Source organism: Rhinolophus sinicus, chromosome 17 (assembly GCF_057876585.1).
Source record: "Rhinolophus sinicus isolate RSI-liver-muscle chromosome 17, RSI-T2T, whole genome shotgun sequence".
Classification (NCBI taxonomy): domain Eukaryota; kingdom Metazoa; phylum Chordata; class Mammalia; order Chiroptera; family Rhinolophidae; genus Rhinolophus; species Rhinolophus sinicus.
This window is the reverse complement of record NC_142517.1, coordinates 190,546,419-190,565,312: the sequence shown is the minus strand read 5'-3', so window position 1 is coordinate 190,565,312 and position 18,894 is coordinate 190,546,419. Positions and strand designations below refer to the sequence as shown.

The 18,894-nt window shown below is 33.9% G+C and overlaps 1 protein-coding gene across 1 annotated transcript in view; it reads right to left on the bottom strand.

Annotated features, from left to right (window-relative positions):
• Window positions 1–18,894, bottom strand: part of CPS1 (carbamoyl-phosphate synthase 1) — a 117,847-nt gene that overhangs the window by 64,303 nt on the left and 34,650 nt on the right. The window contains exons 12-19 of the mRNA XM_019727014.3: window positions 17,577–17,675; window positions 15,817–15,912; window positions 12,028–12,217; window positions 10,902–11,059; window positions 9,248–9,376; window positions 6,480–6,624; window positions 4,788–4,998; window positions 3,222–3,420 (exon numbers count right to left, since the gene is read on the bottom strand). Coding sequence (XP_019582573.2) covers window positions 3,222–3,420; window positions 4,788–4,998; window positions 6,480–6,624; window positions 9,248–9,376; window positions 10,902–11,059; window positions 12,028–12,217; window positions 15,817–15,912; window positions 17,577–17,675 — 1,227 coding nt within the window. The remainder of the gene's footprint in view (window positions 1–3,221; window positions 3,421–4,787; window positions 4,999–6,479; window positions 6,625–9,247; window positions 9,377–10,901; window positions 11,060–12,027; window positions 12,218–15,816; window positions 15,913–17,576; window positions 17,676–18,894) is intronic.

Sequence of the window (18,894 nt, the reverse complement as noted above, 5' to 3'; positions counted from 1 at the left end):
AGTATTAAAATAAGGAATCTGTGGCAGAGCATATAGACTTTTGTGCAAATATCTTTTTAGAATCGAAAGCAAATGAAGAGAAACCAGACATATATTAGCACAAAAAAAGAACTACTTCTAAACAGGTATCAGTCAGTGTCCAAGACAGGTTGGCTTTCTATATTAACTAAGCATCAATATTAATAGAACCTTGAGAATAATAACAAATACCAAATACTGACAGATTCAGATTTTGAGTGTAGGTAGAAACTAAATTCCCCGTGACAAATTCAAAACATCTTCCCACAATCTTTACAGCTGATTGTACACTAATCAATTAGAAAAACCATGTAGAGATTTACTTTGGACAAGTTACAAGTCAAAACTAAACTTAAATTGACTTTGAAGCCTACCCAGTTATTTTCAGTGGATAAACACAATCTTTGAATCTTTCCATAAAATAATAGATTGTTATGCATTTTGGGTCTCCAATTTAAAATAATAACAGTCATAACCCTGTCGTCAGTAAACTTTCATGATTCCTCAAATAGACCTGAATTCTGATGAATGTCAATTTAGTAAACTTTCATGTCAATTGTGTGACAAGATACATATTCAAAGATTACAAAAGCCAAACAGGTAACCTTTTCACACTGCTCCAAATTTAATTAGAAATAAGGTAAGATTCTCAAAAGCCAGAATAAATAAAATGTTAGTCCAATTCAGATATGCAATTTTACAGGCATAGTGGTATTTGAAGATTTAGAAAATATCTTTATAGCTTTGCTAGCCTAGGCATGGGAGAGAGTGCCAGAAATAAGATGTTTTATGGCACTATCAAATTAAGAAAATATTTTTGAATATTTAATAAAATATGTAAGTATTACATTTTTTAAAGTTGGCCCTAAAGTATTCATAACTAGTTCTATAAGTGACTCACCATACATTTGCATTATTATTTAAGTACACTGTACATGATGGTATATGGAATAAATGCAATAAAAGAGAAGCAAACCTGCCTATATATTAATAAAGGAATATATAACTGTGTTTGCTCAAATTTCTGCTTTTTAATACTTTATATTATTAAAATTCACATTCATTAAGTAAAAATTTCACATTTTTTTTAGTGGAATAGCTATTATGCATCCCCTTACTAAACTCCATTGTATTCTAACAGCATCTGTATATAAATAGTACTATATTTTGACTTTTACCACCGTTTAATTCATATTATATTTGGTTCAGTTTATATATTCTGAACTTATCAACTACCAATAATGTCTCACAATTAACATCTGATTCACTGTTTTATCCTTCCAGTGCCTTGCATGAAGTAAGATCTCAGGAAATGTTTACTAACTTGAGTTGAACTAAATGTAATGTGTTAAAATTAACTGACAACAAAAATCCCATAGATAATGAACTTTAAATAAAAACATAAAATTATCTCATATTCTTTGGAGCTCCTACTGTGAATATTTGAAAAGGGATACTTCACACAAAAAGTAAACTAAATGACAGTTGTTTATTTGACAGAAACACTACCAACAAGACTTTTCATGGTATTTAAGTTCTAATTCTATTATGTACCTCGAAGCATGATGGAAAAAATAAGATTTAAAACAACTATGAAGGAAGGAAAACTACCGCTTGTCTTTTATAAGTAGTAAGACATTTTCATTTAAAAGGTCAAGTTGTTCCTTCCCTATCAATTACTTTAAAATATTCCCTTAATATCTTGGAAAGTAAGGAAACCAAAATAGTAATAGTTCAGCCTTTCACATGTGAATATGGTTAATCAGTAAAATGTCTTTTTTTTCCCTTTTTCCCCTGCATTGGTGATGGATTTAAGCTGTATTTCCTGTGATTAGTGGCGTGCATTTCTGAAATGGCCAGTCTGAGTTTAGGCTATAATTTATGTCATGGGACAAATGAAGTCCAATATAGAACAATAGGTTGTAAATAGTTTTTGCTCTTGCTTAAACACCTAGACATAGAGCTCCTACATTGATCATAAAGAGACAGAGATAAAATAAAGTAAAAGAGATAGATAGATGATAGATTGATAGACAGATGATACATGATAGATAGATAGATGATAGGTAGAGAGAGAGAGAGAGAGAGAGAGAGAGAGAGAGAGAGAGAGAGAGAGAGAGATTGAGATTCGTGCATACTGCTGGTATTCAAAAATTCTACCCATAAATAATGGAAATAATACTGACGCAATACTTTTATTGGAAGTGTGCTATGAATCTACCTTAAAAGACATTACCAAACATTTACATGTATTAATCCTAAACCTTATAAGAACCCCACAAAGTAGGTATTACCATCTCCATTTTTCAGATGGAGGACCTGAGACTCAGTGTTTTGCATGAGTGTTTCTAGGTAGTAAGTGGCAACACCAAAAGTAAAACCCAAGTTTGCCTGGTTCCAAGGCTCATGCTCTCTCTACTATGCTAAGCCTCCTGGTTGCAAAGTGAAATGACCCCTCAGTGGGGGAGGCAAGAGACTGAATCTCAGAGATAGGGATCTGAATTCATTTCTTTACTCCTGCACAAGGAGCATTGTTTCTTTGAAGATGGAATAATCAAAAGCTAATTTAACTTAAAATAGAACATTATGTAAAATTGAAAAATGCTAAAAGCTTAGAACATTTCAGAATAATAAAAGGGGACTGAATATTCCAACATGCTCTTCTCAATTTGAGCTACAAGGGCCATGAGAGATCTTGTAGTCCAGCTCCTTTCTTTTCTTTTATTGATGTGAAAAGTGAGGTCTGCAGAGGTCACAGCCACAACTGGCATAAATGGACTAAAGTTGAATTCTTAACCTCAGTTGAGTGATCTTTTTGTACACCATGTTGTCTTTTATATCATTTTATTTTCTTGAATTAGTTATAACATATATAACAATTCAGTTATATAAATATAAATGTGTTTTTACATTGCATGTGTATATGTTATATACCCACATATATAGTCTCTCCTTTTTAATGCTCTTAGAATGCTAGAATGTGTAGATGCTCTTACAATCCATTAAACAGTCATTTAGCAAGTGCCTTATGTTAATAGTCCAATAGAGAGAGATGTCGAAAAACTAGGAAGGAAATGAAATTCCTATATATCATCCAATCAAGAACCCAGTATCCAGGCAAACTCAAGACTTTCAGCGGTGTCAAAAATTTGACAAAATAACTGAGAACACGGATGAAATAAAGGAATAAACCAAGGACTCACCTCTCCTACACTTTTCATAGAGCTACCAATTCGGCTAGATGTTCCATGGAAGCGATCGAGATCCCAGCGAGGAATCTTAGTCACCATGTAATCCAGGCTAGGTTCAAAGCAGGCTGATGTCTTCCCTGATACAACGTTCTTGATTTCTGGGAGTGGAATTCCTAGGGCAATCTTTGCAGCAATGAATGCCAATGGGTAGCTATAAAGGAGAAGACAAATTTATTTTTTTTTTGTCTCAGCAATAAGAATTAAGAACAGTTGAAAACATAATTTCATCCTTCTTAGTGATTCTGGTATTAATCCACATCAGGGTATAAAACACACCTGATTCTTTGTTCTGTATGAATATTTAACAGCCACTCATAAAATAACATGAGTCACAATAAAGTATAGAGGCACAGATACTAAGAGAATTCCTTCTCTATGTCTGACATACAGTGCTACAACGCCAAACTTTCACTTCTTCAATCCAGAATCAATAGCTTCCTTCATAAGTAAAGAACTCACTTGTTAAAACCTCCACTAAGATAAGAATCTACAAAATATTCTTTTGAAAAAAATATATATGTGTCTGCACCTGGGAAGACAGTGAAGTTAGCTGATACTATGGGGTATGTAGTTTTCAGAAAATGTAAGCATTGCAAGTTTAGGTCCTTGCTCTGTCTCCAAATTATCTTTGACCTTTGGATTCTTCACAAAACTAACACTCTGGGAACATGACTATTCTCTTCTGGAATGTCAGTTTTGGTAACTGTATTTGGTTAAATAATTCATAGAACTATAGAATTACATATGATTCCTTTTGTACAACACCCCCATCTAACAGGTGAGGGAACTGATAAAGACAATAAGTGATGTGTTCAAAATCACAGTCAGTAGAAGAAACCAACGGAGAACTCAGGTCTCCTGATTCTTGCCTGGGGCGACATGCCTTCTACCACTCCATGCAACACTGTGTAGCTACATAAAAAAATCTTTCATGTTAAATATTTTATTCATTTAAACACCATACAACTTAAATGCCAGATGCTAAATATATTAATAGAAGCAGTTATGCTTGCTAGCAGTTGTTAAATGGATAGCAAATGTATTTGGTTGCAACATTCACCTATAGAGAAAAACCCTGCATTATTTGGTCTTGTGGAGCTTTGCTAAAATAAAATAATGTGTATTGAATGCTTGAGTGGAGTGAACTATATTATTTGTCTACCATTTGCTACACCTGAAGAAGTCAGTTGAGGACTAAATTTAAGGATTAATTTGCACTTTTTAACAACATCTGCAAAGTTTAATTAAGAAGCAGATTTTTCTCAGCCTCCTTTGACCACCCAGATTTTGATTAGCTTATGATTAGCCAGCAAACAAAGCCAGCTAGCAATGCCATTTGCCTCAATCTGGCAGCAAGCTCATTAATAACCATGTCCTTAGAGTCCTAAATGATTTAGAGCCAACACACAGAAATGGGGATGATAGTTTGTAAATGTAGCACAGTATTCACTAGCTGTCAATTTTCCAGTTTTCTCTGTGAAGAATCTGCAAACCCATGGACCATCATTCTGGTCTTACCCAGTGGCCTTTGAGGCCAAGGCAGAGCTTCGGGACAATCTGGCATTCACTTCAATGATGCAGTACTCCATTGAGGTAGGATGAAGGGCAAATTGAATGTTGCATTCACCCACAATGCCCAAGTGGCGAACGACATTGACTGAAGTACGTCTCAACATCTGAAACTCCGCGTTGGAGAGTGTCTGGGCAGGGGCCACAACAACTGAATCACCTGTACATCCAAGCAGCACTTGTTATTTGGTAGCATATCTAAATAACCAACTTCAGTGACTTAACCTATTTGTGTGATACAAGACACAAAACAGTCTAATGGGAAAGAATTACCTTAAGGCAATCTATAGAAGGAGTATCAGGTAGTATTTCCTCTGATTCTTGTTTTACCTGTACTGTTCTGATACATTATTTACAGAAACCCCATTTAACTTTTCCCAAACTCATCTAGTTGTCAAGGCCTCAGTCATCTACTTACTGGACTGACATTAACTTCTTCCATTTTTCTTTTCTTCATCTCAAATTATCTCTCTCTCCCTCAAGTTCTTCCTTCCATAAAATATCATCTCTTCTCAGACTTGCTCATCTGTTTTCAAAATCTCATCCTTTTTCATTTTCTCACTCCTCTCCAATTATACTGCCTTGTATCTTCAATCTTAGTCCTTAGTCACCATCCTTTCTGCCTACAAACATAATCAGATCTCTGTAGGCTCAAGAAGCCCTTCCTCAACATTGCCAGAAAATTTTAAGAACCATCTTTCTTTCTTTATATGGCTAAGCTTCTTGAATGTCTACCACTTCTGCTTATCACTCATTGCCATATAATTCCTTTCAATATGGCTCACATAACCAAAAATGTGGTACTTTTGAACATCCAAAAGCCATATTAAAACTTCATTCTTGACCTCTCATAGCATTTAATACATCAAAAACTAAAGCTCTTACGTTGGTTTACTTGGTACTGTACTCCCCTGATTTTCTTCCTAACCATCACTCCCGTCTTTTTCTTCAACACCAATTCTTCCTCTTTCTCCTGCCCTGTAAATCTAAATGTTACTCAAGGTTCAGTCTCTAACTCTACCCTCTTTCTTTCTATGCCTATGCCCTTGAATACTTAGTGTATTCTTCCAGCTTCAATTATTTCCTTTATACCAATGACTTCTAATGACTTGGATCAAATTGTTTCTATCCCCTTTTCTTGAATTCCTGTTCCACATTCTTAATCCTCTTCTTGAGAATTCTACCCATACGTCAAATTTAGCATTTCTAAATCCTAAGTCATCATGTTTGCCCTCTAGTCTAATTAGTTTCCCTTCCTGGGAAACTATTTCTATTATTCGTGGCTATTTTTGTTGTTGTTGTTCACTTGGTGACTAACCCCAGTCTGCTTTAAGCCTTCTTAGCCTCACTCCTTACTTCTCAATACCAAGTCTTATAGATTTTAACTTTACTATATTGCTTATATTTGACCACTTTCTCAAATAAAATCAGGATAATAATATCTGCCTTACTTCACAGGAGATCAAATTACATGTGAGAGTATTTTCAATACTGTAAAATACTACAGGTATATAAAAGTTTATCACTAGACTGTCAGCTAAGAGTAGTAATTTAAAGAAAAGAACTTAATGGAAACAGCTATGGGCCATCAGAGACATGAGCTGAAGGCATTACTATGATTCTTGAGGATTCTGTGCCTACCTGTATGAACACCCATGGCATCAACATTCTCCATGTTACAGACAGTGACACAATTGTCATCAGAATCTCGGACCACTTCATATTCTATTTCTTTCCAACCTGTCACTGACCTCTCCACCAGAATCTGGTTGGTCATAGCAAAAGCCTGAAAATTGGTGACAAAATATGTCAAAGAGTAAGAAAAGGCGCTGATTTAAACATGGATGTTATACAAAATGCTCTGACCTATACCCTGGTCAGTACTGAGGTCTCAAGCCTAGTCTCCATCCTCATCTACTCTCCAGAAGGCACGATGCGTCAGAAAATCAGTGATGTACCAGGAATAGCATCATGCAGTGAATATGCTTGATTTACATTATTGAGGCTTGCCATTCCAAGTGCTGATATGACATTAAATCAAACTAATTTAGGAAAAAAGAGAAAATAATTGAGCAATCAGGCAGAGGGAAATGAAATTATTTCAGCAGCTAGGTTTCTGTGAAACCAGAAAATGTGATAAGTGTGAATAAATATAGAAAAATAAGTCTAAAGACTCTGGCTTTCGCTAAAATAGCTGAGGGTGTTTCATACAGTGACATTCACAATAAAAGTCAGTTACTGTTGATGAGGAGAAGAAAAGAGATGATGATGGTTCTAAATACTTAGCCAAGATGGCATATGAAACTTGGAAATTAGAAGAATCATATGCGACTATTATTATGGTTAATCACTGACTAAGTGCTTAAGTACTCTGAGTCATATATCATGTGTGCCTGATTAAACAGATATGAATTAGTATAATTATCATTTCATATTTACTGAGTACCCACCAGTAGGTAGAACTGAACTCAAAATATGAAAGAGGCAGTCTCTGACCTTAGGATATTTAGTGGCTGAAAATCCAAGACATAAATACCCCTTATCTCTTAATGTAGTTGATATGCAATGGCAGTGAAAAGAAGAGAATGCAACTGGGGAAAGTAATTTGAATTTTTTTCAAATTTTTGCAGGTAGTGAGATGAAATAACTCAGTATACGTTTTTTTCATAATGTGTCTCAACACTATTTTTTTTAACCTCAGTCAACACCACAAGCTCCATCATGTGCAATTAAAAATGTAACACATTAGTCCCCACAGCTGCCCGTGATGGGTTTTCAAAGTGGTTAGGAAACTCTGCAGCCATAATGCTGATTAATTTGTCATTAGAATTGCCTACTAAAAGACGAAATCTGGGAAACAGAGGGTATGAATTTGGGAAAACTTTTTGCATTCTAATGGGGTATACTGGATATTTGGGCACAAGGACCATTGAGATCATCTTCAACTGTTGCCTCAGCTTCTTTTTTTTTTTTCTTTCAAATATCAGATTTTATACAAAAGATTAATTCAGGGACCTGAGTGAGTTAATGCAGTTTCTAATGGTACACAAAATAATCTCAAGAGACTAGGGGTAGTTTAGGATATAATGAAACAAGTAATTGTTCTCAAGGGGAAAGCTAGGCTTTTCAACAAAGAAAACCATTCAGCAGACTGTTGATTGTTTTAAAGGAATGTAAATAATTAAAATCAATCCCATTCCAAAATTACCTTCATCATAAATGTTTTTAGACAATTCAGTATTCAGAATGGTTTTTTATACTGTAAAATGTATATATATATATATATATATATATATATATATATATATATATACATACACACACACACACATATATATACATATATATATTTTTTTTAATAGAGAAGAAATACAAATTTTCACTGTTGGCAGTAATGATAATATTAATGCTAATGTTAAAAACATTGAGAACATCGAATGCTAGAAGGGAAAAAAATCTTACACCTCCATAAACATGTTCTTTTTTTTAAATACATGATTCAGAAGTCCATAATGGAAACAAGAAACATATATGTTGGATTTGTTTCCCTTTTTTTGGTTTGTTTCGGTAACTTTAGAAAAACTAAATCTAAGTTGTTTATGTGTGAGTATGTCATTGTAGTTATTTAAATATAGTAATTTTATTTATTTGTTCTCAAAACCCTACATCAACAATTGAAGGGACTCATTTTGTTTCACTTCAGAAAGTAAGTACTGATAAAACTATAGGTTGTGCTTAGGTTATTTATTCAGCACTCTCCAAAATAACCTCACAATAATTCTGTCAGATTCACTTTCATGACTGCCATCCATGTACGTTACATGGGCCTCTTGGCTGCACATGCATTCATTCGTTCAAAGAGCAATCATGGAGCCCCACTGCTGATTTCCAGACAATCTTCTATTCTGTGGGAATACAGTACAGGCAAATCTCTTTGCTTTCACGTTTTCTATGTTAATCACTAATTTATTTCTTGGAGCATAGCTTAACTTTCTTCAGAATTTCTCTTTAATACTTGCATTATATTCCTATTTTATTTAACCACTAAAGTATATTTTAGCATTATGGATGTTTTGGAGCAGATTTGGAAGCAGAGGGAGGTAAAATTGGATTGACTTCATAGCATTGAAATCAAAAGACGGTACAATAAAGGTGGACCTTCAGGTAGAGTCACCATCTGTTTACCAAGGACTGTCTGGTTAATGCTGTGTTCCAGTACAAATAATTGAATTGCACTGTATTTCCCTTTCAATGGTGTCATCTTTTGTACAACACTTTTAGAGAATGTGACAGGGATATAATAAATGGAGAAAAGGTTGTTTCTTGTCTATATAACTTTCTCTAATTGAAAGGGCATGTCAAGTCAAGTTTTCTTAGTTGGTACAAATTTGGTCTATGAACATACATACCTTTGTGCTGAGGTCCACTAAGGTATCTTTATTAGGACAGATGCCTGAGCCTAACCCACCCAGGGCATAGGCAGAACGGATCATCACTGGGTAGCCAATGGTGTCTGCTGCCTTCAGTGCATCCTCAATCTGTCAACAAAAACAAGGACTCAAAGTTTCAAAGCTGACAACACTAGCAGAAAAGATCATACAAGTAGAGTATGGCAAGTAAAGTCAATTCATTTATTTGTGGAGAATGACTATGAAAATGTTCTATTATTCCTCCATCTCCTTCTGAAAAACAACTGTTGTTTTACAAATTTGAAGTATAATTCTAGAATTTTTTTTTGTAAACATACAGTAAAAGCTCTTTTTTTACCCCTTTGTGCTAAATTTTATTTCGGCATAAAAATAAAAAAAGAAAGAAAACAATGGTCAAAGCTGAAACAATAATCATGAATTTGAGAATGGAAGCCATATTGAATTTTTAAATTCCGTTTAAAAGTCTTCATCTCTTAATGAAACAAGGTTTTCTACTGCTGAAACTAACTTGGCATTACTGTCATCAGCCATTAGAAATATTATCTAGAGAGATCTCTCATTTCTCAAGTTCAGTCAGAGAACAGTCTCAGAAGCTTGGATTTTTTTATTTTTTTTTAACTTACAGAATACAACATATGGTGGCTATATTTTTCTGTCATGGAATATTATTACACTACCAATGGGAATGTAATTACACCTTTCCCATATGCCTGTTTCTCATCCTGAGGAAGCAAGGATATAATTAAATCTGGCAATGAAAGAATAAAGGATGGCAGGAGCTTTCCAAACGTTCAGCAGAGCTATCCTGGGATTATTACTGATTGACAGATTTGTAACATAGTACGTACTTGACAGCACTCTTTTCTGAAACATACATAGTCTCTTTTTAGTTGGCCAAGCAGTACTTGCCTTATCCCTAAGTATTTGTCTATTTCTTTAATGGGAAGTTACAATAAAAACTGCCTCCAGCACTCCCACTCCACTGACTATATGCTTGAAATCAGGAATAAAGTCAGGGGTAAAAACAGATGTACAGAACGCTGACTTTTTCTTGGTACCTATCAATAGGCACAGGATACAGTGGGAAATGATTAACAGAAATACAAAATAATCTATCCTCTTCCAACATCTAAACCACAGATGTCTCATTCGTAAATCTTACTGATTAGATTCAATGGCATTTTTTTCTAGATAATTTAATTTTAAAATGTTTATTCCATTTTAATAAGAAAATTTAAATACAGTCATTTCACCTTTGCAGATCATTCACACATACAAGATGTGTGACTGATCATGGGAAGAAGGTAAAAATTATTTTGGCATTGCAACTTGGTATGATTCTTACTTTTAATTCAGGAAATTTGAGATGCAGTGGCATTGTTAAATCAATTATTCTCCGGGTTTATGCTTCTTTTTTCATAAAATAAAATACTAATACCTATCCCTAACATTTGAGTATTGAATGTTGCAAGTAATATGCAATGTCTCTGAGGTAATAATACATTTCTGGAAGAACATATATGCAAGTATAATAATTTTAACTATTTTTTTTAGTCATGACAAACCACTTTCCCTATAATGTGAGACAAATAATAGTTTTCTGTTTTTTTTCTCCAGAACAAAGATTCCTTACTGATTCCACTGCAAAGCTTGGAGCAATCTTTTCATTAATCTCATTTAGTTTGTCCGAGAACAGTTGCCTGTCTTCTGTGGCCATAATGGATTCAACTGAAGTCCCCAGGACTTTCACACCATATTCCTTGAGCACACCTCTCTTGAATAATTCCACTCCTATGAAAAAATCAAATATAATCAGGTTTTAAAATCTCAAACTCTTATATCTTCCTTAATACAAAATTTTTTCATCTTTAACTCCAAGAAGCTACCACAATCCACAATTAAGTTGCACTTAGGGTAAACAAAAAGGAAATAAAAATTATGAAGACATTCTAATAAAATATTTTACTGATGCTAGTGTTACTTATATTTCCACCTTCTCCAAATGATTTTCATTATCCTCGTTAATAAAAACCATAGGATTAGAGTGAGCCATAAGATTTTAGTGTATTTCCTTTCCTTCTAAGGTCCAGTCCTATAATGAGATTCTTTTATTTAAATAATCCCGGTGATATGGGTATCTATCTGGGTTAAAAAATCATCAGTTTTTTTGTGTGTTTTCACTAATTTGCCATCGGACTTTAGCTAAGTCTTTTATACTAGTCTTATAAATTACATCACCAACTGCTTACCCCAACTAGCCAATGATACTCTCATTAATGATCTCGTTCCAAAGATTTGAAGCATTTTTAAAGAGGACAGAGCACTGGACCCAGCAGACTCATGATGGATAGAAGGGAAATTGATCTATGTTATTATGAAAACATACGTGAAGGTGAAATGCTGCAGGGCCAAGACATAAGAGTACGGTGGCACCTAATCAATGCTAATTCTCACTTTTCATTCCTAATAGTTCTCAGGGCTTCACTGGTAACCAGAAAAGCAATATCCTAGGATAGAGGAGGGAGACCCAAGGAACCTACATGGCTACCCTGGAGCATTAAAACAAAAGTTTCTTTATGTCCTTCAGCTAGTCTGTAATATTCATCATATGACATTTTCAGGCTGCTGTTCGCTGTTTCCTCACACATTAGAGAAAAACTTTTATAAACACATGCTGCACAATTATTAGGTGGATCCAAACAAAAAATATACTTGAGTATATAGGCCAAAACCCTACAATTAAACTTAAAAGAACTCACCACAGTTGAGAGCTGTCTGGCCACCCATGCCTAGAATTAACCCATCAGGCCGTTCCGCCTTAATGACCTCTGTGACAAACTGAGGGGTGATGGGGAGAAAGTAGACGCTATCTGCTTGCTTTACGCCCACCTCATTGGTCTGTACTGAGGCAATGTTTGGGTTCATCAGGACTGTTTTGACATTTTCTTCCTGGAAGAAACAAAAGTTTCCAGACTCTGAATATATGGTCTAAAACAGAGAATTACCACATTCCAATGAAGGGCATTCTTGGGTAACAACAGTTATTCTGTGGGCTTTAGAGATCAGTAATAGGATTAGTGAATGGAAGTTAAAGGGAAACAAACATTTGGTGAAAGGATGAAATTGCTTGAAAATAAAACTATCCAAAAAGAACCGCCTGCCTCATAAGGATCATCCTGAATTCCTTGCCACTGATGGCATCAAGCAAATCTGGAGATGAGCTCTATAGAATTTGATTTCTATACAATTAGAAGTCCACAAACACAGCAGGTTCTCAAATTGTTTCATTCAAGTTGTATTATTATAACATTAATGAGAAAAAAGATTCGATTCCTGGCAGGGGCCACTGTCTGTGTGGAGTATGCATGTTCTCCCCATGTTTGAGTGGGTTTTCTCTGGGTACTCTGGATTCCTCCCACATCCCAAAGATGTGCACGTGAGATGAACTGGTGTGTCTGAATTGTCCCAATGTGAGTGATAATGGGTGTGGGTGTGGGTGGCCCTGCAATGAATGGAAGGGAGTCCTGTCCAGGGTTGAGTCCTGCCTTGGACCCTGAGCTGCTGGGAGAGGCTCTGGCCACCCATGACCCTGAAGTAGAATAAGTGGATTGGGAAATAATTATCTTACTTGTTTTTATTAATCTTTCTTAAATGTCTATATAGAGTACATTTATTTCAATGTTTAATATTAAAAGTGTTTAGGGGCTTTATTTATAAGTATGATGATGCTTTCATGACCAGAAAAATGCCATAGGAACTTAACTCATGTTTATATCAATCAGCTATAATAAAATAGGTTTCATTATACATTGTTTTGCTCAAAGCCACAGTTTCCAAGAACGTATTGATAACATTAAGTGAGGACTTACAGTACTCCTGAACTTTACAGTTCAATTGACCGTAAAAGAACATTCCAAAATTTTTAAATGAGTAAAATATAAAATGGAACTAGAGGCAACATCAAAGCTGCTTCCCTTTATAATGTTTGTTGGAGAACAACATTGAGTGTACATTTAAAATGCAGGATAATGTGTTCCCTTCTTGCTGGAAGCACTGAGAGCCTTCTGCTGGTTTCTATTCCTTTCTTTTTTTTTTTTTTTTTTGGATTTTCATGCCTGCTGTAGTGCTTCAACAAAGAGCATTATACAACTGTTTTATACACATTGTATAAAAAGAAAATGACCATATGGCAAAATAAAATAAAAATTTGTGTGTGTGTGTGTGTGTGTGTGTGTGTGTGTGTGTGTGTATGAAGGTATTCATAGCCCTTATCTACTCCTGACATCTGGAGAGGCCACCAAAATAATACTTCATATAGGCTGCTAAGGATAATAGCTTTATAAACCAGGATGAGGGTGACACTAGCAAAATAACAATTATAAAACATGGCCAGATGGTTATTATTTTACCTATTAGCATGTCAATTTTGAACTCTTCTAAAAAGTCAGCAAAACATTCAGATAATAGTATAGAAATCATCCTTGAAGTCCCCACATATCCTTGGGGGAATATCTGAATGAAAAATTAAATGTATTTCATACTACTTTAAATTTAAATAGTGCCTTAAAACTTGAAATGTACTTTTTTATTAATTTATTTGATTTTTATACCAAGACTACAGGAGAAATTTCCACTGTACAGATGAAAAAATTGAGATTCGATAAAGTTAAATGACTTGCCAAAGACCATATAGCTGATAAAATCCAAAATTAAGACTCCAATTCAAGTCTTATGACTCAACTCCTATGCCCTTTTCTCAATGTGAGTCATCTCTCAAGATTTTAAGGAAATGTTTTAAAAAGACTCTAAGTGCATTAGCAGAATATTAAATAGATACATACAGATAAGCAAATGCATTTAAAATGTGGGTTGGAATTGAAATTATTAAGTCCAAAACTGAGAACACATCATAAACAGAAGTTATAGAAGATCTTGCAACTACAAAAAAGTACCAACAGACTTAAATATATTTGTATTTCCCTGAATGTGATTTATAATGGATATAGGTATTTTTATAAATCAAATTACATAGAAAACGGTCCCATATATGCATGTGATGGGTATCCATTCATTTTAAAACTTTGGAATAATTTCAAACAATTTTAATACATTTTACATCATTTTTTATAATATAGTTCTGTGTATAATACATGCACAATCTAATTATTTTAAAATATTTAGTTCATAAGTTCGTCTCTATTAACCTCTGAATTAACTATAATACTATATCTAATAATTCCTATTCTTCAGTTAAAATATGTAATTTCACCTACTAGATGTTAAAGCACATTCAAAAATACAAGGTATGAAAATATTAATTCTGTATAAAACTACTATACAGAATTTAAAAATCATATGCTAGTGAAATGTGTTCTAAACCCAAAACACACTTACACTGCATTCTAACCAATATAAACCATTGGACATCCACTAAACTGTCTATCTAAAGATAAATTAAATCATAAGTAGGCTTTGAAAACGTACATGAAAAACATGTGCATGTGTGTGAACACCCAGGAGTATGGAGAAGAGTATTAAAAATAAAAACAAATGGGAAGAAGAGTCAGGTAATTGGGGGCTGTGTCCTGCATTTTTTCAATGGGCATCTATCAGATGAAAATCTTGTACATAGAATACTGAACAAAACAAAAAGTAAAAAAAAATTGTCCAACTGTTTTCTGTGTTTGTATTTCTAGTCTCCTGCTGTCTGCTGCCTTCTCGCCTAGCCAGGTCTCTGATGAATGGCTTTCCACTGCAAAGCCCGGGGCAAGGTCACAGAGAGATGACCTTGCCTCCAATGGCCTGATTAGCACCAAAATGGGGACGGCCTAGGGAAATCAGGATATCCAAGAGAAGCCAAGTTAGCTTTTTAATAGAAATACCTTACATGTACGGTGGAATTTTTACTCTGATAAGGGTTGGGGAGTTCTCAAGAGACTTTGAAGAAATAGGGAGGATGTTTTTCCCAATTTGGGTATCAAATCCTCTTTTCCACTTGAAAATCCAACCATACCACCCTGATAGGTTATCCAACCCAAGTCACAGTTGGGTCCCCTAGTGACAGGTAGACACTTCTAAAACTTGAACAAAAGGCATTGTATTTTTGGCTGCCCCAATTGGTTTCCCATTTCAAACATCACACCGAGATGCCTGAAGCATACTGTAGAACATTTGAAGGACTTGAGAGCACCAAGGATGCCCAAATTCCCTGTTTCACACAAAAGACAAGTATATTTTAAAAGCTCACTGTCTCAAAAGGAATGAGTAACATCTATAAAGGTGTCTTTATATGTTTTCAATATAAATAGGTGATAACATAGATTACTTTGAAGATCAATCTAACCTTAAGTTGCTGGTGTGCACATTTGAGAAAGTTAAAAATCTTGTCTGTGATCTAACTTCTTTAATATAAGACATGTAAGAAATAGTTAAGGAAATTAATTATAATGACTTTGAAAAGAGGTAGTATCATAAATCTAAATTACACAATACTAATTAGGCTCATTAAAGGGAGTATATTAATTCTAGCAAAGATCATATTCTCTCACCTTCATGGCTTTTACAGCTTGAGACCCTGAGTAATCAAATTCACCTGCCTGACCAATGGACAGACCTCCCGATCCTAGGATAAGGACTTTGGAAACCTGTAAGAAATAAGAAAATGGAATTGCTTTTATTATTAAGATGGGGAAATAAGGCATTTTCAAGAGTGGGGAAGACAAACTATATTGTCTGGGTTATGTGGTGATTTAAAGTACAATGTTTTGAAAATATATAATATATGAGTAAAAAGATTCAGAATTTAAACATCCCTAATTTCAAAGCAATTTCCAAAAATCATGAAGATTTTTTCACTGAAGTGAAAAAGTATTGGAAGAGGTCTACATTTTATTTAAACACATACAAATATCTAAAAATAACTACATAAATACATATATGTTAATACTTATATATGTATTAATATATATTTAGATAAGGTTGGATAGACAGATAGATAAATAGATCGGTAGACAGATAAGGAATCCCCCAAAATTTAATTGACTAAGTATATTCCATTCAATATTCCATGGGTTTCTTCTGGACAAAGGCTTGGCGTAAAAACAAACAAGCCCCCTGGCCTTCTTTAACTGATGAAAAGAAAATGCAGGAGGCAAGAGGACATGGGTATACCTTCATGTTTACATTTCACCTTTACTTTACATTTCAGTGTCAGATATACTTACAGAAAATATAAAATGAAAATGATCATGTCTTGACAACATATCAAAATTCATACATATTGTATATATGATTTCAAGCAAATAATAATACTGCTTATTTTTTAGCTACAACTAACAAACTCTTCAGAGAAAGATATTCTTGGTCACTGCGAAGACAATGACTTGGGAAACTTGGTTTGCTTCAACAAATATTTATCAGGTGCCTCCTCTATGCAAGTCAATGTGGAATCCCAAATTATACCTTTCCTCTCACCGTTTAAAAAAAGAAAAGCATCTGAAGACCATAAATTGATATTCTGAGAAAAACACTATATAGTAAATGGCTTCTTTCACTCCTGAAAACCCACAGTTTGACTCCACATTGAACAGCTGGATTACTTCCAATCTCTTCACTTCGGGAAAAGAGGCTGTCATGGAAATCCTTAAACCACCTAACTCAACTTACTTCATGTAAACTTATAAATCAATTCTTTTTCATAAAGTGTAACATATACTTGAAAATACACATACATCCTTCTAAATTGTATGTAATAATGGTGTGTGGTTTAACTATGAAAGAAATGGGTAAACACTTTATATTAACATACACATTCTGACAAATAAGGATTGAAGTCCTATGCTGTACTAATCCTTATCCATTTGCTCTTTAAAGTCAAATAATATCATTCCATTCACGATGTTGAATAATATTCCTTCTCATTGAAACAAAAACAATCTATCATCTATAATGATTCTGTAGTCTGAACTGTATCTCAAGCATAGATAGGACTATGGTTTATTGAGCAATAGAAAATATATCAAATTCAAAACTAAATTAAACCTTATTTTTATTACATTATTTTATTACAAATATTCTAGAAGAAGTATACTTTAAAAAGTGTGATCTTTAATCAAAACATAAAAATGCCAATGAACATCATCAAGAACAGACCAAATAATTAGATGCTAAAATGATGGGAGATTGCAATATGACCAATCAACTTTCATAGACATTAAGAAAAAGTTTACATATTCAGTTTAAAAAATTTAATGACATGATGGAGGAAATCCAAAATGCGTAAATCCAAAAGAAGCCCACTTATACTGACCTCAATTCGAGATGCAACTAGGGCTGGCTTTGGTAGAACTGATGTAATGGTAGTACCTTTCCCTTTCTTCATCAGTGAGAAAAAGGAATCAAACAGATACTAGAAAAAATACAACCAACAAGTTAGAAGCTTCAAAACTCATAAGGCTGCCAGATAAAATACATATGCCCAGTTAAATTTGAACTTAAGTTTTTTAGAATAAGTATTTCTATGATTTTTTTTGCCAAGTCTGACAAAACTAAATATTTACTACTATAATAAATAGATCAAATAAACTTCAAACTGTATATGTCAAATCTTATCAACAGAAAGTTTTCAGCAGACAATGGACATTTCAGATGATGCCTTCTGAGAATATGAAGTTTTCAGCCCCTTAATTATGAACCATTTTCTTCTTCTAAATAAAATTCTGGTTATACAAAAAAATAAAATTAAATTAAAAAGCTGAAGCTATATTATATACTTATGCATCCTAAAGATAGAAATGACTGGATTTTTAAAATTTTTATCAGCTCTAAAATTATCTCTAAAGATTTTGCTTAAACTTTACCAAGGAACTTACTTCTGTTTTTGCAATAGACATAACAAATTTCAATAAAGATATTAATTTTGCAACTATTTGGCAGGACAATTAAAAAAAGGATTAAGTGATACTGGATATTACATATCTTAATTTCAATGTTTCTAATCTGAAGTACTAATATAGGCAAATAATATATATTTTAAATTTTAAAAAGTATTTAGCATGTATTAGGCAATGTATATGTAACTAAATTTTGAGTTTCATTGTGTGTAATGTTATACTAACTTTGGCTATTAAAAACTATCAATTCTTAGTATTAAAACAAGAAAAAAATACAAATATCTGAAAAGGCAATTCAAGGTTTACAAAGCAGAGTTTACAGACAGAAAATTTTTATTTTCCTCCTCATTTTACCTAGATGTGTTTTCTGAGAATATCTGTTGACAAAAAGAATTGTCAGCATTACTATCAGAGGCCCTAGGGTGAGAGAGATGGAGTCACACCAGACTTCCCAGACTTTTCTGAGTGTCACTGCAAGCTCTTGTTTGGCAACAATGTCCCTGAACATTGAACCAACAGCTTTCTTAAGCTGTTCCACAGGCAGAAAGAATAGAGCCAAGGGGAGAAAGGGGAGGAAGAGAAGGAAGAAGTGCGGAAAACAAAGGAGGGAGATGAGATTATCCCTAAGAAAAAGTGCAACTACCAGACCAGCCAAAACTAGATTACAGGGGCCCAGTACAGGACGCCATCTTGTCCCTCAAGGTGAACTTTAATTATAATGGATTCTATTATTAT